The following is a 25,423-nucleotide window of genomic DNA, read 5'->3' on the forward strand; positions in this document are numbered from 1 at the left end:
GAGGCCATGCCAAGCTGTCCAAGACTGCCTTTGGTCAAGGGCAATGCCAGCAAGCCCCAGACGGGCACCCACGGACAGAACTTCATCCTGGGAGGGAGGAGGGCACAGCGAGGAAATGCCTATAGCACCCCCTACTGGCCTGCCTTGAATTGACACCTTTAAGAACCTGGCAGGGACTGTTCGTGCGGCAAGAGAGGGGCCCCAGATTTATTTCCACAACTTGGGAGCCCCACATCAGGGGCATCTTTGTGGAGCCCACAGTTGGTGGGATCGTTACCTGCCTAACTGCGCAGATGAACCACTTCCTGCCCCCCTTCCACCTTTCTTTCCCATCCAAGCCGACGCTCCCACTCGTCGTCTCGACGCTGAAATGCCTGTGGACATCCCGACTTTCCCTTCCAAGGCCTGTCATCTCCCTTTAGCATGGGACTCATATTCTGAAGGGCTTTCCTGCCACCTGCCTTCCCTCCCGGCCTTTCCACCTTGCCCATCCAGGTAACCTTTCCCGCGCAGGTAACATCCCTACCTACTTAAGAAACCTTGGGTGGCACCCGTTTGTAAGAGAAACTGCACGCTTCTTGGTGCAACACAGAAAGCGCTTTCAACATGACCCCAAGCTAACCGCCCGTCCAGAGGGCCCTTCGTCCCCACTCCATGCTCTGTAGGAAAGTTAGGTTGGTGGATTCCTGGGCCCTCGAACACACCACAGGCTTCTCTTTTCTCTGACTCTTCTCCGGTTGTGCCCTCCGTCTGAAGGCTCTTCCTCATCTGGCGCCCAGCCCTCCTACCCACCTTTTAAGGCCCGGCTCAAATGCCACTCCTCTAACCGAGGCCCGCCTCTCTAGGCACAACCACATTCACCTTGGAGGCTCAGAGCTTGGCATGGAAGAAGCCTGAAAAATACATGTCCTGAACAAAGAAGGTATGTGTCCTAGATGTCTGCATTCCATGGCAGCTCTTATTTTCCTATCTGCAAGCTTGCTGGAGAAGGACTGAGGAGGCCCAGCGCTCCTGTCTGAGCATACAAATGAGACGGTGACCTTATTTTCTGTGTGTTCTAATGAGTTTCTCTCGGGTGCCATGTCTGCCCCAGCCTCTCTTGGCCTTTGGAGACTTAAGAGTCAGGGCCTTGGCACCTGAAGATGCAGCTCCTCACAAATGCATATCAAGGCAGCAGGTGCCTCGGGCCACCAGCCCGGGGGTCCAGAATCAGCTATACAGGCCCCATGCCCATGTCCCAAGCCCGCGGACACCCCTGGCTTGTGCTGTGATGGCCTTCCAGGCTGTCCTACTCTGGATTTCCCCTTGGTTCTTTTTGTTTTTTTGCTTTTTAGAGCCGCACCTGTAGCGTACGGAAGTTCCCAGGCTAGGGGATCGAATCAGAGCTACAGCTGCCAGCCTATATCACAGCCACGGCAACGTGGAATCTGGGCTGCGTCTGCGACCTATGCTGCAGCTCATGGCAAAAACGGATTCTTAACCCACGGGGTGAGGCCAGAGACTGAACCTGCATCGTCATGGATACTAGTCGGGTTCATTACCCCTGTGCCGCAATGGGAACTCCTTGCCTTGGTTCTTGAATTAATCCTTAGCTTGGAAGAAGGGAAGGGAAACAGTATTTCTTTGGAGCATCTATTCTGTACAGGGCCGGTGCCGGATGCCTTGCATTGCTTATCTCCTTCCATCCTCCCAGGAACTTGCTGAAGTTGTTACTTCCCCTTTCACAGGCTGACAGGAGGATAAACCAGGTCTGTAGGGAGATAGGGCTGCGCTCTTTGCACCTGCCCTGACACCTCGCCTGGCCCTTGAGATCAAAGAATTAAGGAAACAATTTTTACCATCCAGGACAGTGGCTTTGAAAGTTTTTCTTTTTTTAAGTCTTCCAAAAACCACCTTACAAGAGCCCACTTTAATAAACAAAGGGGCACCCTGTTTGAGGGTGGGGACCCAGGGCCCTGCCTCCCGACCCTTCTTGCCCCTGCAGTTGCCTGTGGCACATCTCTGCACCCACACGGCTCTGCAGCACACTGACTCTCGGGGAGGTCTCCCTGTTGGTGGCTGCCTCTGCCGGCCATCAGGGAGTGGCAGGGTTGGGAAGAGGCCCTGCTTGGGTCTCTGCTCCCTTCAGCCCTGGCCCAGCAGCGGTGGGGGGGGGGGCATGTGGCCTCTGGAGTCTGGGGGGAGCAAAAGAGGACCTTCTGACTGCCCCGAACAGCCTCATGCTGAAGCTCGTGCTCGCACCCTCTGCACTCTCTTCCCTTTTCCTTCTTCTCCTAGGCTTGACATTTTCCTTTCGGGGTGTCTGCTTGGCATGGAGAGAGGGACCCAGCCCTCACAGGACCCCTCAAGGTCTGTGCTCTGGTGGCAAGTCACAGATGAGAGCTCAGCAATGTCACCAGCTGACAACCACTCCTGTAGCCGCCCTGGCCCCCTGCCCAGCTTGCAGCACTGCAGTGCCCCTGAGGGCTCTCCACACTTGGGGATGCTCCAGACCCTTGGCGATGGCTCTGCACATCAGCTGCTGGTGCCTGAGGGTCGGTCCCACCAATGGGATCCACTCCTTCTATGGGTCTCTGACTGCTTTCATGGCCCGGGAGCAGGGCCGTGGGTTGCCTGATGGTGTGGGCCGCTTCTAAGCAGGGGCTGGTTATAAGGTGGCACGAGACCCGCCATGCCTGGGTCTGGCCTGAATTGCACTGTGCTCTGCCCATCTGTGTTTGGAACTGGTTTGTTTCCACCCAACTGCAGCTCGTCCCCATCCCAGCATTTTAATTATGGCATTAAAGGCATACGAACATAAAAAGGTATGTGCCTTATAAATGGGATTCCGATGTTCTCTAATTGCCTCAGATGATACTGACACCCAAGCAGAAGTTGGCAGCAGAATTCCGCTTGGCAGTCTGGATAACGCGCTTAAGCGGAGGCAGCAGTAATGGGGTCGAGCTCTCGGAACAGCCCTCTGCAGGCTCCTGGGAGGTGGTCGTGCGAGCTCATTAAATCACAGGGAGGCCAGCTCTTAGGGTGGATGTGGTTGGCTCCGGACCCAAGCGATAAGAGTAGGGACCTGAGGCACCAGAAAAGCCAGAGGAGGTGGAGGAGGAGAAAAGGTGGCCGGCAGGGACCATGCGATTCACGTTGCAGAATAAAAAGCAGCCAAACAAAGGACGGTGAGAGGAGCGTTGGAGACAGAGGAGAGGAGAAGGCAGAGAGTGACCCAGAGAGCTGAAGTCACGTGGATGAAGGTCCAGAGGGGACAGGGGTCAAGGAAAGGCATGGGGCAGGACACAAGGGTGCTTTGGCGGAAGATGGGATAGAAAAAAGAAACAGGTGCCTGGTGAAGTGAGATGGGGCAGAAATGAACAGGCACTGGTGGGGAAAGAACGGGCATGGAAATGCCTAGAGAAGCCCCTCGGTGGGGCTCTGGGCCATGGTCACCCCCAGGATGAGCTCTGGGAGGTCAGAGGAGAGAGTCGAAGAGAAAGCTCTGGGGAAAGCTGGCGGGGACATCTGGAGACCCTGAGGAGGACAGGTGGTCTCAGAGGGGCCCTTGACAGGCTGTCTCATCTCTGACAGCTCAGCCTCCCAGGGAGCCGAGGCGCGCGTGCAGGTACCTGCATGATGCGGACGTAATCGGTGCGGTGCAGCTCACTCTCCTTGACCACCTTCTTCTTGATGGTGGCCAGGTTCCTCTCCAGGTGCTCCCGCTGCCGGGCGTACTCCTGCTGCAGGTCCGAGTTCAGCCCTGCGATCTCCACCTGACGGGCAGATGGGCTCGCCGTGAGGGAGGGGAGGCCCGGGGGGGCCGGGGAGGGTGGGAATGGGAGGCAGAGCTCACCATGTCTGCCCGCTGCACGTACTTCTCAAAGAGAGCTCGGACCTTCCCCTTCAGCAGCCGGGGTTCCTGGATGTAAGCCACGCAGTTATGCAGGTCCATCTTAAACCGTTTGACCAGTGCCTCCAAGTCCCGCTCCTGCAACCAGAGGCATTGATTTCTGGCCCTGCAGGGACTCTCCAGGGGCAGGGGCTGCAGCCTTGGGGCTTCAGAAAGGGACAGGAGACACAGCATCTGGGACACACAGTGACAGCCAGGGGCTAGAAGCCGCCGCGAGACCTGGATGAGCACACAGCCTGGAGGTGGATGCACTAAAACTCCTGTGCTCCTGGCTTGAACAGCTGCATCTTTTAAGAAGCCACCACACTGATTCACTTATTTATTTATTGTCTTTTGGGGATGGCACCTGCGCATATGGAAGTTCCCAGGCTAGGGGCTGAATCAGAGCTGCAGCTGCCGGCCTACACCACAGCCACAGCCACGCCAGATCCAAACCACATCTGTGACCTACAACACAGCTCACAGCAACGCCGGATCCTCAACTCGCTGAGCGAGGCCAGGGATCGAACCTGCACCCTCATGGATACTAGTTGGGTTCATTAACCACTGAGCCACAATGGGAACTCCCCGGTTCCCTTATTGACTCTGGGCGTCTTTCAGGACCACAGGCCTTAAAGGACCAAAGGAGTCACAAGTGGGCACCTACTCCTTTTTGAGCCAAGGTGGAGTGTATGGATCCTTTCCTGCACATCCCCGGGCCGGGGCTTCCAGGCCCCCTTACAGCTCATCCGGTGTTTCTCCTTCCTGAGGGCTGCTGTGAGTGGGCAGGACGATAATGACAAAACTGGGCAGACTGGTTCATCTGCACACAGGGGCTGCATCCTCCGTCTCCCATCATGCTTTCTCGGACACCCACCCTCCCCTGCCCCTGGCCTAGAGACCCCTCCTTCCTTTCGCTTTGCTCCCATGGTCTTTTATTGACATTCCACACATTTCTACCTTAAATGATAATGGTTATGCACGGGCCACAGATCACCTGCCAGCCCTTTCGGTGCGTGAAGGGCAGACTCTGTGTCAGTGCACGTTGATAGCTCTGCAGCGTCTAGAATCACACGGTCCAGAGTCAGTGCTTAATGTGGGGGATGGAAACGTCAGTCGGATTCTACCGACCTCACAAGGGGCCCTGTGCCAGGGGGTGAGGGTGCAGTCAAGTTCTGGCCCAGGACCAGAAGACTGGGTTCCCAGTACTGGCTCTGTATGGGCTAAGGAGCCATGGGAGCCGGGTGAAGTTTCTAACCTCCTGCTCTCTCTGACCTTGCTTCCCTGTTTATCACACGGAGAGACTGGGATAGGTGATCTCTGAGGTCCCCCTGGTGGGACTGTTTCGGGAGTCAAGCCTTTAACCACCGACTACAGATGCTCTCTCTGAAATGTTCCTTCCCAGGCCAAACAAGCTAAGCTTATGAGAATTCCTATAATACTGGTTTCCCACCTCCTCCATCACTTTACCCAAAGTCGTTTTATAGTCTCAGATGGATTCAGTTGTGTAAATTTACATGGGCCTGAAATAGGGCAGTGCTGTGAGCAAGCAAAGAAGGCGAATTAAAACGGGAATGTATCTTAGCAATGGGCTGGCTCTGTCTCCTAGAAGCCAGCTGCCCCTTGCAGACAGGTGCCAGCTCCTGAATCCAAGAGCTGCCAGACTCTGAAAATGCTCACACCTTCTGTCTCTCTCTGCGCATCTCCTGATCCGTGGCTCGCAATTTCTGCCACAGCTCCGTGATGTTCAGCTCCAGCTGGGTGTTCTGCTTATGGAAACGCCCCAGTTCAGCTTCCATCTGCAGAGAACAAGGGGAAAAGAGTCGAGAACAAGAAAGTAAGCCAAAGAAGACATGCAGATGGCCAACGGGCACACGAAAAGATGGCCATTGTCAGTAATTAGGGAAATGCACATCAAAACTACAATGAGATAGTACCTCATGCCTATTAGAATGGTTATTATCAGAAAAGCAAGATATAACCAGGGTTGAGGAGGATGTGGGTGAGGAAAGGGGCACTTCTGATGGGAATGTAAACTGGGCAGCCGCTGTGGAAACCAGTATGGAGGTTCCTAAAAAGTTCAGAAGTTCCACGGGCTCCAGCTGGCCCACTTCTGGGTATTCACCCAAAGAACACCCAAACACTAATTTGAAAAGATACTCGCACTCCTGTGTTCGTTGCAGCATTATCTACAATAGCTAAGATATGGAAGCAACCTAAGGGCCCACCGGCAGATGAACAAATGAAGAAGATGTGGTACTGGAGTTTCCACTGTGGTGCAGCAGGGTTGACGGCATCTCCAGAGCACTGGCCCGGCACCGTGGGCTCAGGGTCCAGCGTTGCTGCTGCTGTGCGGTGGGTCACAACTGTGGCTGGGATTGGTTCTCTGGCCTGGGAACTCCACATGCCCTGGGGTGGCCAAAAAAGAAAGAAAGAAAGAAAAAACACAAAAAGAAGTTGTGGTACCCACATACACAGCGAAATACTACACAGCCATAAAAAAAATGAAATTTGCCATTTGCGGCAATGTGGATTGATGCCCAGGGTATCACGCTAAGTGAAATAAGTCAAAGAAAGACAAATATGGTATGATTTCACTCATATTCAGAATAGAAAAAAAAAGCAAACAAAAGAAATGAAACAACCAAACACAGAGACACAGAGAACGGAGCAGAGGTTACTAGTGAGGGAAGGGGGCTGAGGGCAACATGAGCAAAGGGGATGCTGACAAATGGAAGCCAACAGGAGCAGGAGTAGAAATATGCACACGTGAAAGTCTTTATTGAGGTAACAGTATGTTTCTAGTCCTGTCTGCACTGCCGCAGTGTAATTATTTTCCATTTGTGTGGGTTTTTTTTTGGGGGGGGTACTGCTGCCTTTATTATTTTTATCTTGGTTTATATGATTTTTATTAGTTCCATTATAGCTGATTTACAGTGTTCTGTCAATTTCTATTGTACAGCAAAGTGACTCCGTCATATAAATACATATATACAATTCTCACATTCTCCTCCATCATGTTCCGTCACAAGTGACTGGATAGAGTTCCCTGTGCTGTACGCCAGGATCTCATGGCTTATCCGCTCCAGATGCAATGGTTTGCATCTACTAACCCCAGACGCCCAGTCCATCCCACTCCCGCCCCCTCCCCCTTGGCAACCACAAGTCTGACCTCCAAGTCCCTGAGTTTCTTTTCTGTGGAAAGTTTCACTTGTCTTTCAGTGGGAATGTTTCTCCTGCCTGCAGGGCACTTCCCTTCTAGTTTCCACTCTGGGGTGAAACCCTTTCTTTTTTCCTCGTCTTTTTGTTTTTTAGGGCCACACCCACAGCACATGGAGGTTCCCAGGCTAGGGGTCCAATCGGAGCTGTAGCCGCTGGCCTACACCACAGCAACGCCAGATCGGAGCCACGTCTGTGAGCTACACCACAGCTCATGGCAACGCCCAACCCTCAACTCCTGAGTGAGGCCAGGGATTGAACCTGCGACCTCATGGTTCCTGGTTGGATTTGTTCCCGCTGCGCCACCACGGGAACTCTGAAGCCCTTTCTTCTTACTCCTGGGCATCCCCAAAGCCCACCACCCCCTTGGCTGATGTTAGCCCAGATCACGTGTGTCAACAGCCAGGCTATGAATCTTCCCTCTCAGTCTCCCTATTCCTGCGAGCTTGCTCATGACCTTTGCTCCAATTCCTTATAACTGAAAACCCTGCGCACTGGAACCTGGAGCCCGAGGCAAAGTTGTGCAGGAAACACTTTCATGGTCTACACTGTGAAGCTGTGGGAGTGGATCTTGACCCTCTGGGGCCACGAGGCGTCAGGGCCGACGCTAAAGCAGAAGGTTTTCAGGGATCGGCAAGCATGTGGCATGAAAGAGGAGGCCGAGAAGGAATCTTTGCTTCATCATTGTGTTGAAAGGCCTTAAAAAGTATAACTGAGAATCTCATCTTCAAAAGAAAAAGCAAAGTCACCAGTGAGCTTCTGAAAGACATTTTATTCATCGTTGCATTTGCATTAACCAAAGACTATCGGAGCTTCCGATGAGGATGAGACCAGCTGCAGTGAGCTCTCAGTTGATGTGATTCCCATCAAACGCAAAGGAGTGACGTCCGATTGACACACCAAAGTCCCTCAGAGGCTTCCCCTGATCCCTTTGTTACAAAGGCACCAGCCCCGCCACCTGTGAGCCTGCTTTATGTCATTTCTGACCTTCTGACATATTGTGTGTGTTTGCCCTTCCCGCTGGAGTGTTCTGACAATGGAGAGGTTTACTGACTGTGACTGTTTTGGGGGGATGGGGAAGTTCACTGAGTTTTTTTCATGGCTGGGTGGAGTAGCCACTCCAGCCAATCCAGGCTCTTTGGTTGGATTTCACGGCCAGCTTCTAGGGGACCAGGAGCCCCTAACGACCACATCCTGGTTCTGGACAGGAAGGGGCGGTGTTTAAAAGAAGGTTAGCCTAGTGACTGGGCAGCACTTTGTACAGACAGAGCAGCCCTCTGACCCAAGGCCTGGCATAACGGTGGCACTCAGTACACATGCACAGGACGCATGATGCATCACAGATGTCGAAGACCAGAGGACGCAACCGTGCGGGAAGGAAGGGGGGCCTGAAACAACCTGCCCTCTGGAAGAAGACTAAGATAAAGGTGCCATGTTGGCAGAGCCGTGTGGAGCCCCCGGGTCGAGGATACGCAGCGCATGCGGGTATGTGCAGAGCTAAGGAAAGAATGTATCCCCTAGAAAGGGCTGGCAGCTGTCATGGGCAGAGGGATGCAGACCTCACTGAGAGGTAGATTCTGTCTTCAAGAAGCCCCAGGTCCAGAGGGACTGGAGGGAAGTGAAGGAGGTCAGGTGGAGGAGGATAAGCACTGCCTGCGGTCAACGGAGAAGGGCCCTGTGTGCACACAGGAGGTGAGGGTGGCACCCGGGGAAGGGACACTCAGGCGGGATGCGTGGGAGGAGCGGGGATTAGAGGACAAATCAGGAAGGAGAGTTTCAGGCAGAGAGAACAGCCAAGCACGGAAAGGACCCGAGGCGTGGGCAGCCTGGCGCATCTCTGCAGGCTGTGAGTGGTCCAGCCACCCTTGGAGAGGAGATGGAGGGGCCAGCTGACCTGGGTCATACAGGACCCCAATGGCGAGAAGCTCGGCCTTTATCATGGCCAGAAGTCTAAACTGGTCAGAAGTTTGGCCTTTATCCTGAAAGTTCAGGGAGCCACTGACAGGTCTTAGCCAAGGAGTGGCCTGATCTGATGTGCACCTCAGGAGGCCCGATGCAGAGGCTCGACTGGAGAGAGCAAGAGAGAAGCCAGGCAGCCTGGCCAGGAGGCTGCCGCCGTGGCCCAGGAGAGAGGCTGGTGCCCTGGACCGAGAACATGGCAGCTGCAAGACAGAAAGGGGCTTCTCCAAGGTCCATCTGCGTGTCTGCCGCTGGCTGGGCCTCTCTTGCCACAATCTTCACATCAGCAATGACGGATGAGTTTAGAAAGAAGTGACACAAGCAAAGCCTCAGACTACACTGAGAATAAAAATAACCCGTTTCACTTTTCTGTACAGCCGAAATGGACACGACGTTGTAAACCAACTATCCTTTAATAAAAAATTTAAAAAAATCCTGTTTCATAGAAAAATTGTGAAATATGTCAAATCTGAGTAGCTGGAGGGACGGCCAGGAGACCGGCCAGTACCTGGGACGGAGCATCGTTCCCTGGTGTGGAAATTCCATCTCCTCTTCCATGTGTTACTTATCACATTCAGCAATTCTCACGGGGGGCGGGGGGGCAGAGGAGAAGCATCTTGTCCCCCAGGGGATATCTGGCAATATCTCAGAGACGTTTTTCTTGTCACATCTGGGGGAGGGGGCGGGAGAGGGTTGCTACTGACATCTAGTGGGTAGAGACCAGCGATGCGGCTAAATACCCTGCAATGCCCCGGCCAGCGCCCGCAACAAAGAATTACCCACCACAGAGGGCTAATAGTGCTGAGGAGGAGAAATGCGCACTAGACAAAGACATAAAAGAGTGTGAAATAAAAGGTTCTGGAAACTCCTGCCCCAGGAAGGGGACAGTGTTATCTCATCAAAGAGAAGCTGGAAGAGTGTCTGTGCGGGAGCTCCTGGAGTCAGGAACGCGGTCTCTTTCCAGGCACCGAGGCTCAGCACCAATGAGCCCAGGGCTGGCAGCTTTCTTCTTGCAGGGAAAGGAATTTCACAGCCTAATCTGTCCGACCTCAGAGGGGAGCCGGCAGGCCAGAGGCCCCTGCAGAAGGCACTGGACCCAGATATCAGCCCTGGCAGCCACTAGCGCGTGGGCTGGGGCAGGAAGGCTTCTGCTGGAATCATGCCCCGGGTGTGACATTCCCTGGTGAGGGTCAAAGCCATGGTTGGACCAGTTACAGAAGAGAAAGTAAACAATCTCTCAGACGCATCACTGTGGAAAGTAACTGGCCTGACCTTAAATGCAGTTGACAAACACGTCAACTGAGGAGCAGGAAGGGGCAGCGACTGCCAGGGGCCTGCAGCGCATGGGCGTTCTAGGCAGGTGGGGCCTCTGCTCCTTCTCATCTTCTCAGGTTGCCATTCTTGGGCCCTGAAGTCATTCAAGAATGGCAGGAGGCCCCGAGGAGGCAGCTCGGTGGTCAGCTGGGAATCTCCTGCCTTATCCCAGAGGCCAGGGAGAAAGTCACCGTCACAAGGACAGAGCGTCTCTGGCTGCCCCGGGCCTGGACTGATCCCGCCGGCTGGCTTCTTTCCTGGGCCTCCTGGAGAAAAGGCTTTGCTTTCCTCCACCAGAGCGCTTGTGGAACCAGTTCCAGTTGGGCCATCGGTACCGCCTGGTACTCTTTTACTTTCAGTCTTGGGCAGCACAGTTAGGGAAGATGGAGGGGGGGCAGGAGGCTATTTTGGATAGGGAGGTGGGGAGGGGGAGCCTCCCCGAAGAGGTGACACGTGTGCTGAGATGCGAAAGACTCGAAGAAGCCAGACATGTGAAGACGGGGGAGCCTAAGCCTGTCCAGGGAACCAAGAGGAGGCTGCAGGCTGGAGTGAGGGAGGGAGCCCGGAGACGCGGCTGTAGAGGCAGCTGGCGGTGGGCTCACACAGGGCCTCAGGGGCCTCCGTGAGGAGTCTGGGCTTTATTCTAGGTGGGATGGGACACCATCGGCGGTTGGCTGGGGCCTCTGTGTGGGGACCAAACCAGAGGCTGGAGTCAAGTCCAGAAGAAAAATACCGGAGGCTTTGACCCGGGTGACGGCCGCGGAGGGGGAAGGAGGGTTGGATGGGAGACAGGCCTAGGGGATCTGGACAGAGGAGTGAGGCCAAGGGAGGAACCAAGACGGCTTCTCCACATCCACCTGCAGACCCCGGGGGGTGGGGGACTGTATGCCACCGCCCGAGACGGGGGAAACTGGGGGAGGGGAAGGCGGAGTTCAGGCTTAGATCAAGTGTGGACCCGACGGTCAGCTGCTCTCTGGCCAGTGTGGGCAGCCTGACAGGTAAACCCAGGTCTTCAGGAAATGCAAGGTGTAGGCGGCAGAGGAGCTGAAGGGGACCACTTGAACCCCGCTCTCAGAAGCCCTTGTCCCCTGCTTCTAATCTCTCTCCTCTCTGCCTTCGTCCTGTTTGCTTCCCAGAGCACACACACTTTGCCACTCTCCTGCTCGAAAGCCTTTGATGGCTTCTCCTTCCTTATCAGGTGAAGTCCAAGCACCATGGCCTCGCGGAGGGGCCCCTTCAATATTTTTAGTCTGAGAAAATAAATGTTGAATCCGGGGCACCGGACGGTCTGGTGGCGACTCTGGTGGCCGAGTACACACCGCCCCCTGGTGGCTGAAGGCCCTGCAGTCGCGGGTTCCCGAGGAGGGCCCAGAGCATGCGCACTGTGTCGGGTGGGGGAAAAGGGCGAAAGCCCCCCCTCCCGCCCCGAGGCCCAAAGCGTTTCACTTGTGCACCACTGAACGGCCCTTGAGCCTTCCCCGTGGCCTCCTCTGCGGAGTGGAGGCTGCTCACACCTTGGGAGCAGGGAGGGGCTGTGAGGGAGCTCGCCCCCGCCCCCGCCCGCCAGCCAGCAGGGTCAGAGAGGGGGCGCCGGTGTCCAGATGGCTCCTCACCTCTTGAATCTGTTCCTTCATCACCTTGATCTCATTCTCCCGAGGTTCTATTTGCTTCTTCAGCTCCTTTATTTTGTAGTCGAGCACAAACTTGAATTTCTCTAGTTCTTGATTTTTCTTTTTAAGATCATAGATTCGCTTCTCCTGTGGGGGAGAGGAAAGAGCCATCAGGGGGCCCAGGTATGGAACCTCTTTAAGGCCAAGAGTACATACAATCCTGTGACCTGACTGAGGAGGCCATGGACTGCTCTCCTCACTGGGGGGACACAAAGGCTGGCTCCCCCCACCCAGGTGGGGGGCAGGGGCAGCGCGGACTCCTCGGCTTCTGTGCCAGGAGTTCATTCATTCACTTGCCCGTTCAGATTTGGGTTGTGACCGACTTTTCCACAGCTCTCCCAGACAGCACCTCTCCCACAGGCTCTCCTACAATGTGACTTTATGCTTCTCCATCAGGAGGTAGGGTCTGAGTCCCTCCCCTTGCATCTGGCTGGACTTACGGTTTGCTTGTAATCCAAAGAATGCAGCTCAAGGGACGCTGCATGGCTTCCCAGACTAGATCAGAAGAGGCCAAGCAGCCTCCCCCCAGTTCACCTGGAACACGGGCTCTGGTCAACAGTCCCAGATGAGCCCAACCTCTCAGCTATCCTGGCCCCAGGGGCTGGAGATGTAGACAAAGAAGCCACTTTGGATGCTGGCCTCCCAGCCCCCAGCTGCTGGAGTCACCCGACTGAGAGCCCCAGTAGGACCCAGACATCGGGGACAAAGATAGGCCAGCTCCGTCCAAATTCCAGACCCACAATATCTGCAAGTGTAATAAAACCGTTGTTGTTTTTCACCACTAAGTTCTGGGGTAATTTGTCGCAAGGTAAGAGTCATTGGAATGTAGGTCTGTCCAGTATCAAACATTTACTGAACGGAGACCTTTTGCCAAGGTCAGCGAGTCCAAATAGAAGTATGCCACTGCTACAGCCCTTAAGGAGAAACACCCCAGCTGGGAAAGCAGATGTATCAAGAATGGACTAGTACATTGGGACAGGTGTGGCAGAGGCGGCAGGAAGGTGCCATACGTCCTGAGGATGCTGAGAGTAACGCGTGTGAGTTCAGGCGGTGGTTCACGGGGGCAGTGAGGAGAGAGGCTGGAGGGGAAGGAGGCAAAGGTCTTGTCTGTTGGGTTCGAGGTGAGAATTCATCCAGGAGGCCAGGAGTTGGCGAGCTCCAGCCCATGGGTCAAATCTGACCTGCTGCCTGTCTTCCTAAAGTTTTGCTGGACCATAGCCAAGCCCGTTTATTCCTGTCTTGTCCACGGCTGGCGTTTCGCTCAGCAGCAGAACAGAGCAGGTGTGTTGGAGACCACACTGTCCACAAAGACGAAAATATTTACCACCGAGGCCTTTGCCGAAGAACAGCTGTTGGCCCTTGCCCCCGGCAACTGGGAGCCCCAAAAGGATTTTAAGTGGGAGAGTGATACCACTCCAGAGTGCGGTGGTAGGGAGCCCAGACGGGAAGTGGGAAGGAAGGGCTGCTGGAGTGCTAGGAGCCTGGTGTGATTTTCTAGGTCAGCAGGTCTCCACTCTTGCTGGCCCACCCTCCCCCGACCCCTTGAGGCTCCGCAGGGAGCTCTGGCTTCTCCCTAAAAAATGCCCAGATGCAAACACAGACACTCACTTGCTGAACTTAAGTTTAGGCCCTGTCTCATTTCATCCTTATCAGGGGCCCCGAGGGCCCCGTGTCACAGGTGAGAAAACAAAGCTTGGATTAGTTGCCTGAGGTCCTGTGGTCAGTGGAAGAGCCTGCGCTGGCCAGGCTGAAGCTGGGATTCTCAAACACCCGGAGTTATGTCTGACGAAGGCAGGAAGAGCAGAGGGGAAGGGGGGAGGGGACGGAGCCTGGATTTGCTCGGGAGGATGAGAGGAGATTTTGGGACACTGAGGTGGTGAGCCTCACAAAGTGTCATGTGTCTGTCTCAGTGTTTTGGGGGAAAGTGATACCGCTTTTGGGGGCAGCCAGCAGTTACAGGGCCAACTGCAGGGGTCTCCTCTCCCACCAGGGGGAACACACGGGCGATGGGGTGGGGGAGCTGTCCCCAGCCCATGGGATGGTCCCTCTGGGATGCCTGGCGCAGTGGCGAGCAGAGGCTGGGCAGTCAGCACTGAGTTCTCATCCCAAAGCTGTCACCTACAAGCTGTGCGACGCTGGGCAAGACACTTAACCCTTGGAACTCAGGTTCCTGAGCTTCGCACCTGGCTCAATCATGGTCCCCGGGATTGTTGGCGGAATTGAATGAGATGTGTTTGCAGCAATCAGCCCAGTGCCAGGCACACAGTAGGCACTTCGCTAGCTGCTCACGCCCACCAAGTTGGATCAGTAGGTTCCGGGAAGGCAGGGACCCTGTCTCTGCAGCCTGGTCCTCGCCGCCGGGGCCCATCGGGGCTGGAGTGGGGGGAGGACATGGGATGTGCCCTCACCTTGTCTTGGATCGTCTCGTCTCTTTCCTGGATCTCCCGCTTAAGGCCCAGGATGTCCTTCTCCAGGGACTTGATGACCCCCTGCAGCTTCACCTGCTCTCCCTTCAGGAGCTCAATGTCGTTGGTTCGCTCTTCGATCTCCTTCTGCAGGCTGCTGAACTAGAGGCACAAAGAGCAGCAACAGAGACCCCCAAAGTCTTGGAACTCATCCCCCTTCCTCCCGACTGTCTGTAGATTTTAAGACTCCCCGTCAGAATTCAGGACGGCCGGGACCTCCCCAGGCCAAATGGACAATGTTGTCTTCCGTCCGAGAAGATCCAGCCCCTCCCCTTATGTGACGAAGGACTATCTGCCTTGAGAGGCCTCAGAGACCAGCTCCCCCAGGGGATCCAGAGTCTTCCATGACCACACTGACCTTGAAAGGTTGGAATCCACGCCCCATCAAGGTCACAGAGATTGGCCCCGAAGAGCCATCTTAGTCACGGCAAAGAAGGGGAAGATATTGGAGTTCCCATCATGGCTCGGTGGAAACGAATCTGACTGGCATCCATGAGGACGCAGGATCCCTGGCCTCACTCAGTGGGTTAGGGATCTGGGTTTGCTGTGAGCTGTGGTGTAGACTGCAGACATGGCTCGGATCCCATGTTGCTATAGCTGTAGTGTAAGCTGGTGGCTACAGTCCTGATTCATCCCTTAGCCTGGGAACCTCCATACGCTGTGGGTGTGGCACTAAAAAAAAAAAAGAAAGATATCAATCCCTCTGGACTGACTAGGAGTGTTCTTTTTTCTTTTTTTAAAAACATTTAATGTTATTTTTATTTATTTATTTATTTATTTTGCCATGGCTGTGGCAGGCAGAAGTTATTTGGAAGTTCCTGGGCCAAGGACTGAACCTGTGCCACAGCAGTAACAATGCTAGATCCTTAACCGCTAGGCCACCAGGGAACTCCAGTAGTGTGATTTCTAATAGGAAGGCAGGTGAGCTCGTTTTGGAGTTGGTTCCTTAAAAGTGAAGCTGGTTTTTGGGCAATTTTGTAAGGATCTGTGAATTTTTTTTTTTTTTTTTTTTTTTAATGGCTGCACCCACAGCATATAGAAGTTCCTGCACCAGGGATTGAATCCAAGCCACAGTGGGTTGGATCCTTTAACCCACTGTGCTGGGCCAGGGATCAAACCTGTACCTCTGCAGCAACCTGAGCTACAGCAGTTAGATTCTTAGGCCACTGTGCCACGGTGGGAACTCCAGGATCTGTGAATTGAACGCCTCCTCATTCAACCATCAGTGACTGCAGACACCTCCCCTGCCTTGTAAACTAAGCTCCCTATACCCCCAAATCTTGTCCCACCCACATAATCTTGTTTTTTTTTTTTTTTTCTTTTTAGGGCTGCACCCGCAGCATATGGAGGTTCCCAGGCTAGGGTCTAATCGGAGCTACAGCTGCCAGCCTACGCCACAGCCACAGCAACGCCAGATCTGAGCCATGTCTGTGACCTACACCGCAGCTCATGGCAACACCAGATCCTTAACCCACTGAGCGAGGCCAGGGATCGAACCTGCAACCTCATGGTTCCTAGCCGGATTCGTTAACCACTGGGCCACGACGGGAACTGCCCATGCACATAATCTTAACAGGAGTGCCCGACTGCACCGAGAACCTGAGGACACCTCCAGGCCGACTTGGTATCTCTCTCACCTCCAAAGACCTCCGTTCCTCTCTAAAGGCTTAGCTCTGGAAACTCTAAATCCCACCTGCTACTAAATGAAAGCCCAGGTCATGGTGAACCTTACCGCCCCTATAAACGGGAAAGAGGGGGCCTGACGGTTACCCCCACAGAGGATGTGGCAGGGATCTGCCTGCCTGTCCCTGCGGGGGGCGGGGGGCGCCCTCACAGCAGCCAGCGCTCCTTTCCAAACCCCCTTGGAGGACACCTGTTCCAGGCCACGCGAGGCAGACCCGCGCCAGCTGGCTCCGTCTGTCCACCCAGCCTGTGCCTCCTCTGCCCGCCCCAGCCTCTCAGGAAGAGCCTGGTACCTTCTTCCTCATGATGCCCGTTTCTCCTTTAAGCCGCAGGTTCGATTCCTTTTCATCCCGCAGCTTCTTTTCATATTTGGTTTTGATATCTTGGATCTCCCGGTCTTCATCTTCTTCGATCTGCTTCTTGGTCTCTTCGAACTCGCGCAGCTGCTGCCTGACATCTTCCTGTGCCTGGTTCAGAGAGAGGGAGGGAGAGTGTGGGCCCGGGGGCAGGGCGCACGCAGCACCTTTGTGCTCAGAGCACCTGCGACGAGATGAGCATCCAGGGCCTACCGTGGGGGAGGGAGACCGAGGGTTAGTACGCAAGCTCCCGCTCTTGGTCTGGGAGATGCTGCTAAAAAGTGAAAGATTCCCAGCCAGGTTAACAAGACGGCACTCGGGGGCCGAAATCTCCCCAGGAAAGTTCTGAGCGGAAATCTTACTGACTCAAAATTGTCATCACTACGGGAGGTCCTGGGGGGAAGGCAGCCCTCTCTCCCCTCTGGGAGGATGCATTTGCCCTAAAAATAGACTCTAGCAAACCATGATGTTGCTGTGCAAGCCACGTGGGCAACAGGGGTCTGGGGACCCTGGGCACACAAGGAAGAGGCTTGGTCCTGTGTCTGGAGGGGGAGGGTCAGGGACGAATTCTTCAAGGAGGCGACTCTTGTCCTGAGTCTGCGAGGTGCACACGTGTGGCCGGGTGACAAAGAGTCAGCCCGAGCAGAGGCTCAGAGGTTGTGGAGCAAACTCCCAGGGGCTCCGCATGGCAGGATGTGGGGGAGCTGGATGGGGCCGCAGGAAATGGGACGAAGGAAGTGGGTGGGGCAGCTAAGGAACATCCCTCACACCCCGGCCCTGGACCCGGCAGGGCTCAGGTGGGGGTGGTATCCCCTCAGCTCCCACTCTGCTGGGTCAGAGCTCAACCTCTGCAGAGTCTGCGGGGCCTCCGTCTCTCCTCCTTACCGCCTCCAGTCCCCCCGCCCGGTCATCTTCCCAGTTTACTGAAGACGCCCGGATGTCGCCGTCTTCCTTGCCATCGTCAGGCTGGTTATAGAGAATCCCAGAGCCTCTCCTGGGGCTTTGACCTCTGTCTTCCTGCACCCACTCTCAGGCCCGTCCCCTGGAAGGGCCACCTCTGAAGTCTTACAACACAGGTCCTGCTCTCCGAGCACAGGTGACGTCTCTGTAGGACCCTAGGCATGCCACCCCAGCTCTCGGCCTCACGACGTCCCCTGGCCAGGTCTTGATTCCTCCACAGGCTCTCAGATCCTCACCGACCCTCCGTGGCCTGGACCCAGTGGCTGGTCGCCAGCCAACCTTTACTTCCTGTGGTGCCACCCAGTGCAGCCCCAGCTCGGAGTCAGGGCTGCTCCATGACTTCCTGGCTGATGCACCTACCTGCCGAGCCTGTGATGGGAAAGCACCCAGCCTGGAGGATGAAGGCTGCCGGAATCCGTGTCCCAAACCTCGGCTGGGCCTTCAGCTACAGACCTGCCTGTCCGCTTCTTGGTCTTCCCCCCTGCTCATTCCCTTCAAAATTTCCTCCATAGCTTCCTGGCTCTCCTGCCCCCTCATTCTCAGCACACCATCTACCAGCATTCCACGCCTAAAAGGGGACCACCTGGCCTCTCTCAGTTTCTCCTTCGTCTGGGAAACGACGTTTTGGCAAAACCCAAACTGCCGCAACATCCCATGACTTTCTCTGCCTGGATGCTCTTAACCTCCTGCGTCTCCCCGCCTCCTGGTCACTCCAGCTTACGTGTCTCCTGCATCTCAGTAGCTCCTGTAAGCCTGTCCTGGCCTTGCAGGCCGGGGGAGGGACCCTTTGTCCACTTTCCCTGGTGGTCCCGCATACACCCGGTTGACTATCGGGGTCTATGACTGCCTCTCTCACCCGACGGAGGGCCAGGCCCCGTGTTTTTTTCTTTTTTTGTCTTTTTGCCATTTCTTGGGCCACTCCCGCGGCATATGGAGGTTCCCAGGCTAGGGGTCCAATCGGAGCTGTAGCTGCCGGCCTACGCTAGAGCCACAGCAACACGGGATCCGAGCCGCGTCTGTGACCTACACCACAGCTCACGGCAACGCTGGATCATTAACCCACTGAGCAAGGGCAGGGACCGAACCTGCAACCTCATGGTTCCTAGTCGGATTCGTTAACCACTGTGCCACGACGGGAACTCCCAGGCCCCGTGTTTGACTTCGCTTGACTGCCCAGCACTCAGGCTGGTAAACCAAGAAGACACAGCTTGTGTGTGCTGAGTCGTGAGGGACTGGGTTCATCTTGTAGAAGTCCAGGCAACCACTTTCCCCATCATTCAGGGCCCCAGTTCCTCTCCAGGTTCTTCTAGAAAGCTCTTCCCAGTGTTTAAGGCTCGAAGGTACAGTTAGGAGAGAACAATGGGTAGGAACTTGGTCCCTGGTGAATTTCAGTCTCAAAAGCTGAGCACCTTCCAGCTCAGCTACAGGACTGCAGGGAAGCAAATAGAAAAACAGTACCTAATGAGGCTGACTGAAGCACCCTCGGAAAGAAAGGCGGGGAAGGAAAAGAAGGCCAGGCGAGGCGCCCCGGTGCTTTGGGCTGCTCCCCGGCCTGCTCTGCAGAGTGGCACCATGAGAGGGAGGCCCAGCTCGGTTTCCTGTGAGTACCTCTTCAAGAAGGCTGATTTTCTCCTGCAGTTTGGCCTCGTAAAACTCAGTCAGCTCCTCTAGGGCCTGGCTCTTGGTCTCGTCGTTATCCCGAAGCTGTTTCTCATACTCCTCCTGCATCCTCTGGGACTTGAGCTGCAACTCCTGGTACTTCTCGTATTCTAGAAGCAGCTTTTGGTTGCTGCAACATTCTGGAGAGGAGCAAGGAAGGTTATTTTGGGAGGGACAGTAGCACCAAGCTCAAGGACAGCCAAGAGCCTTGGCTGCCTTTCCGCCCCCTTCCAGCACCGGCTGGAGCCTCTACCTGTGGAGTCAAGATTCAAATGACCATCATTTTGCTCCTCTGCCCCCGTGCCATCGCCTCCCCAGGCAGCCCCATTCCTTCCCTTCGATGTCGAGGCAGAAAGGCTTCCAGCAACGTGCAGAGGGGTGTTTGGGGGCTCCGGGCCAAAAAGAATGCCCGAGTGTGCAAAACAGGTACCAGCACTCCCATTTTATGGAAGAGTTAACGGAGGCTTGGTGAGGTCAGGGGATTCCCTAGAGCAGCCAGCAAAGTCCAAGTGAGTTTGGGGCCCCAGGCGGTCTATCCCAACCTGTCATTTTCTGTATCTTCCACTGGCATGCAGTAGGTGTTTAATACATGCGGAGTGTGTAAATACACAGGAGTAAAAACTACAGTGAGTTCCAGGGGATAAACAGACCGCAGCTTCTGCTGAATCTGGAGGCTGCTCAGACGTTTGCCCCGAACGCCCCTGCCCGCCCTCTGCCCAGTGGCCTCCAGGATGGCCTCACCCAGGTCCTGCAGCTCCCGGCTCTGTTTGTCCAGGAGGTCGTCTATGCGCTCACGATGGAGGATGTCCTGCTTTTCTTTTTCCGTTCTTAAAACCTAAGACACAGAGTCAAATGTTCTCACGTCCAGCCATCTGCTGGAAGCAGCACTACGAGAAGAACCAGTCACACAAGGGAGAGGCTCCTTCACCCCAGACATTCCCCAAGCCCTTATTTTGCACCCAGCTCATATTGTGCTCTGAAAGTTCTGCACGGTCTGTACTTCGAAGCTTCTACTAAACGGGTCTTGTCAGTGATGAGTTTTGTTTGGGACAGGTACCAAATGGATTTCCAGGTGGAAAGATAAAGATCCATTTGATTTGAACCCTCTGTTGCCAGTACATTGCTCTCAACTAAATCCATGGGTACATTAATGTGTCAGCTTCTAAGAAAGTGTTCTCTTATTTTTTTTTTCTTTTTTTCTTTTTAGGGCCGCACCCTGGCATATGGAAATTCCCAGGCTAAGGGCTGAATCGGAGCTGCAGCTGCTGGCCTATGCCACAGCCACAGCCACAGCCGTATGGGATCAGAGCTGCATCTGTGACCGATGCTGCAACTTGTGGCAATGCCAGAGCCTTAACCCACTGAGTGGGGCCAGGGATAAAACCGGCAGCCGGCATCCTCATGCATCCTAGTCAGGTTCTGAACCCACTGAGCCACAACAGGAACTCTGGGAGTTTTATATTCAGCTTATTCCCCACTTAGCACTGCCTTGTAAGCATTTCCGATGTCATCAGCTACGCTTTAAAATCACACATTATCGTATGTCTTATTGTTTGAGCACGTGCCAGTTGTCTTGAGCGAAGAGGAAATTTCATGCTATTTGTGGTTGTTGGTTCAACAGACCTGGTTCTTCGTTTTCAAGGACTCCATTTCCTGGAGGAACTTGTCTGTCAGCTCCTTAATCTTCTCAGAATAGTTCATATCCTTTAGTCGAAGCTGATACTCGTTCTCCATTTTTAACTCTTCCACACGAGTCTTTAGCTCCAACATAATCTGAGCCTTTGGGAAGAGGACACCGAATTAAGAACGCTCACAGTACAGGTGAACCGGACTATTGACACCTGTGGCCCTGAGCGACCTGAGACCTGTAGCTCTGCACAGACTCCAAGTTAGGTGTCATCTCTCTGAGCAAGACGCACAGACCAGAAACGAAGGGACATATGAGCTCCTTCCTCAAAACGTGTATTTGGCAAGCTCTGCTATGTAACAGGCTTTATGCTAAAACTCACGTCTTCAAATATGCCTAAATGTCACCTGGACCACATGATTAATCCTGCTTCCTTCCCCTTCCCAGCACTCCTGACTCCCCCACCCCCGCTGCCCTTACTCTGCTCCACTTTTTATTATTATTTCCTTAGAGCTTGGCACTTTTTAATATTACCTAGTATTTTGTGTATTGTCTTCTGTCTTCATTCCCCACTAGCTATAAGTTTATCCATTTTTGGGCCACCCCAGCAGCATGTGGAGGTTCCCAGGCTAGGGGTCAAAGCAGAGCTATAGCCACTGGCCTACACCACAGCCACAGCAACGCCAGATCCAGGCCGCATCTGTGACCTACACCACAGCTCATGGCAATGCCGGATCCTTAACCCATCGAGTGAGGCCAGGTATCGAACTTGCTCAGATTCGTTTCCGCTAAGCCACTAGGGGAACGTCAGAATTTTTTTTTTAAAGAAGGTTCTAAAAACCAGCAGTTATTTTCACAGTTACAACTAGACTATTCAGTTTGTCACTTTAATGCTGTAAATAGGACTGTCTCCCATGTGCCTAGCACGTGCTGGAAACTGCAGGTTATACAAGCGGATTAAATGTCATGGTTCCTGCCCTTCAAGAGTCAGAGAGGAGAGGCAGTTCACGGGCTAAGAGCACAGTGTTATGTCAAGATGACCATGTGGCTGAATGACAGGCAGGGTAGGGAGGGCTCAGAATGCGGTGGCAGCAAGGACAGCACGGGGGCGTGGGTGGGGACCTGCAGAGGGCTGTGGGCATCTGCGCTGGGCAGAGGTGAAGCCAGGCTGTGGAGGGGCTCGAAGGCTGGTCCCAGGACTTTGGGCAGCCTGGTAAGGAAGTTCTCTGTCCCTTTTCACTAGATCCAATTCTTACCTTCTCCTCCATGTCTGTTTTGGTAACAAGCACCTCTTCGGCAAAGCCCACCTCCCTCTCTCGCTTGATTCCCCGACCATCCTTATCAAAGACCTTCCAGGTAAACAGGCAGCCATCCTCGGCGACAGTCAGCAGGAATTGGTCATCAAAGGTGAGCGACATCTGAGGAGAAAGGGCACGGAGAGGAGGGCTGAGCCAGCCGTGCTGCAAGACCTCCTTCTAGGCAAGGCTGGGCACGGCCTCCTGGGGAGGAAACTTGATCTTAGAAAAGAATGAGACAGGAAACCTCACGGGCTTCCGGTAACGAAGAAAAGAATTAGACTCTATGTTCTCTGTGGATTTGGAATCTTTAGAGTCAATTATTATCTACACTATATAAAGAGCTCTTAAAACTCAACAAGAAGAAAACCAGTAATCCAACTAGAAAGTGGGCAAAAGATACAGAGATGTTTCACTGAAGAAGTAATACAGAAGGCAAATAAGAACACGAAAAGATGTTCAACATTATTAGCCATTAGGGAAATGCAAATTAAGACTATGATGCCATGTCACTACATACCTATTAGAACAGCTAAAATAAAAAATAGTGATAATACCAAATGCTGGCAATGATGCAGAGACCGGATCTCTCATGCACTGCTGGTAGGAATGGAAAACAGCTTGGCCATTCCTTAAAAACTTAAACAAACACACTTATAATCTGATCCAGAAGAGTAGTCTTAGGCAGTTTATCCTAGAGAATAAAAACTTTTAGGTCCACACCAAAGCCAGGACATGGTTGTTCATAGCAGTTTCATTGTAATAGCCCCGAACTGGGAAGAACTCAAATAGCCAACAAGAGGTAGAAGGTTAAACAAATCATGGTATGTCCTTACCATGGAATACTGCTCAGCAAAAAAAGGAATAAAATATTGATAAATGAAATAACCTGCATGGAGCTCAAGGGTATTATGCTGAGTGAAAAAAACGCTCCTCTCAAATGGTCACATACTATAGGACCCCATTTATACAAAATTCTCAAGGCGTCAAAATGATATAACAATAGAAAACAAATTAGTGGTTGCCAAGGACGAGGCAAGGTGGTGGGTGACTACAAAGGGGAGCACGTGGGAGCTCCTTGCGGTGCTGGAATAGTCCTGTGTCCTGTGTGTGGTGGTGGTTCCACAAATCTGTGCATGTGAAAAATGACACAGGACCCCACACCCACATGTACCAGTGTCGATTCTCTGGTTTGACATTGTACTATGGTTGCATGAGGCGTGCCTACCGGGGGAAACGGGGACAGACACCCAGGGCCTTTACACTCTCTTTCAACTTCCCTGTGAACCTATAATGACTTCAAAACAAAAAGTGGGAGTTCCCGTCGTGGCGCAGTAGTTGATGAATCCGACTAGGAACCATGAGGTTGCAGGTTCAATCCCTGCCCTTGCTCAGTGGGTTAACAATCCGGCGTTGCCATGAGTTGTGGTGTGAGTCGCAGACGTGGCTCAGATCCCAAGTTGCTGTGGCTCTGGCGTAGGCTGGCAGCTCAGCTCCGATTGGACCCCTAGCCTGGGAACCTCCATACGCCACGGGAGTGGCCCAAGAAATGGCCAAAAAAAAAAAAAGACAGACCAAAAAAACCCACAAAACAAAACAATAAGAGAACCCTAAAGAATCAATGGTGGAAACTGTCTTCTTGTAATTAGCAACTTGGGTCAAGGACCTTAAAAATGGTGGTGCTGGGAGTTCCCTGGTGGTCTAAGGGTTAGGATTTGGTGCTTTCACTGCTGCAGCCTGAGTTTAACCTCTGGTCTGGGAACTGAGATCCCAGATCAAGCCACTGCATGCTGCAGCCAAAAAAAGAAAAAAAAAAAGAAAAAAAAAAAAAAAAAAGCCATGTTCTTTCCCTCAGGGACTTGCTCTTTGTCTGGCATTTAGCCTTGGGAAATAATCAGAGATGCTCATAGAGACCTATGGACTAAGATGCTCATTGGAGGTCACAGGATAACCTAAATGATGAAGTGTAAGAGAAGAGTTAAGTTATGGTCCCTTATGTGATAGAATATTTGCATGGCTACTGAAACCATGCATTTGAGGAACATTTAATTACATGGGAAAATGCTCACAACATTCACTTTTTAAAAAGCAAAGGAATATACATGGAGTATGATCTTAATATCTTTAAAACATACGTACAAAAAGGTAGAAGAAAATGCATCAATGTACTAACGATAACGCTATCGTGAAGATTTTTTTTTTTTGTGGTTGCACCTGTGGCATATGGACGTTCCCCGGCCAGCGGTTGAAATGGAGCTGCAGCTGCTGGCCTCCACCACAGCCACAATAATACTGGATCCAAGCTGCATCTGCGCCCTGCACCGCAGCTCGTGGCAATGCCAGATCCTGAACCCCCTGAGCAAGGCCAGGGATGGAACCCTCATCCTCATGGACACGACGTCGAGTTCTTAACCCTCTGAGCCGCAGCGAGAACTATGAGGACTTTAACTCCTAAAATACACATGCGTCGCTTTATAATCAGAAAAGTAAACACCCACAAAACTCAGTGGTTCTGAAGCAAATACGAATATGTTCATAGTAATTTACTTTGGACCCAAGACCCAGGCCCGGTACAGGAATGTTCCAGTTTATAATGAAAAATCCTTTCTTTATAAGGATGGTGTCTGCAGGCAAACTGATGTAGAGTTTGGGGCATAACCTCAGGTGTCAGTGGTGTTCAGTCGGGGATAAGAGAGGGGAGGAGAGAGGCAGACGTTTGCCCAGGGCTTGATTGGCAGGGTTGCATGTAAACACCGACCCCGCTTTCTCACAGGGGGGATGGAAGGGCAATTTACAAAAATGTGTGCCTGTGTTTTTACTCCCAGGGAGGGGCACGGGCTCAGGACTCCTTTTGGTCCAGGGCGACTCTGGACCAAAGGGGAGCCCAGAGTCATTAGCAGCCAACACCCAGCAGCTGGGAGTCGAGGATGGGCCTGAGGGCAGCTGGGGCGGCAGGGCCCACAGCCTCTCTCAAAGGGCCCAACAGTATGCAAAGTAATGTGGCAAACGACCCTGTATGTAAATCTTTAGGTGTATCTCTGAGTATTTCTTCTTCTTCTTTTTTTTTTTACTATGTAGGATGTGAAAAAAATCTTTTTTTTGCAATTAATTTTTATTTTATTAATTTTTTTTTTTGTCTTTTGTCTTTTTGTTGTTGTTGCTATTTCTTGGGCCGTTCCCGCGGCATATGGAGTTTCCCAGGCTAGGGGTTGAATCGGAGCTGTAGCCACCGGCCTACGCCAGAGCCACAGCAACACGGGATCCGAGCCGCATCTGTGACTTACACCACAGCTCACGGCAACGCTGGATCATTAACCCACTGAGCAAGGGCAGGGACCGAACCCG

The 25,423-nt window shown here is 53.3% G+C and overlaps 1 protein-coding gene across 5 annotated transcripts in view; it reads right to left on the reverse strand.

The window, feature by feature from the left end:
- Positions 1-25,423, reverse strand: part of CFAP57 (cilia and flagella associated protein 57) — a 61,910-nt gene that overhangs the window by 9,394 nt on the left and 27,093 nt on the right. For all 5 annotated transcript variants that reach the window (XM_084959093.1, XM_084959090.1, XM_084959091.1 and 2 more), the window contains 10 exons: positions 22,040-22,201; positions 20,780-20,935; positions 19,898-19,991; positions 19,106-19,296; positions 16,475-16,648; positions 14,442-14,600; positions 11,977-12,120; positions 5,554-5,670; positions 3,836-3,970; positions 3,612-3,755 (listed from right to left, as the gene is read on the reverse strand). In XM_084959093.1, the coding sequence (XP_084815219.1) occupies positions 3,612-3,755; positions 3,836-3,970; positions 5,554-5,670; positions 11,977-12,120; positions 14,442-14,600; positions 16,475-16,648; positions 19,106-19,296; positions 19,898-19,991; positions 20,780-20,935; positions 22,040-22,201 (1,476 nt within the window). The remainder of the gene's footprint in view (positions 1-3,611; positions 3,756-3,835; positions 3,971-5,553; positions 5,671-11,976; positions 12,121-14,441; positions 14,601-16,474; positions 16,649-19,105; positions 19,297-19,897; positions 19,992-20,779; positions 20,936-22,039; positions 22,202-25,423) is intronic.

This window comes from Sus scrofa, chromosome 6 (assembly GCF_054392235.1).
Source record: "Sus scrofa isolate SSC_HxYL_T2T_F1_AM1 chromosome 6, Sscrofa_HxYL_maternal_Yorkshire_Landrace_v2.0, whole genome shotgun sequence".
NCBI classification, from domain to species: Eukaryota; Metazoa; Chordata; class Mammalia; order Artiodactyla; family Suidae; genus Sus; species Sus scrofa.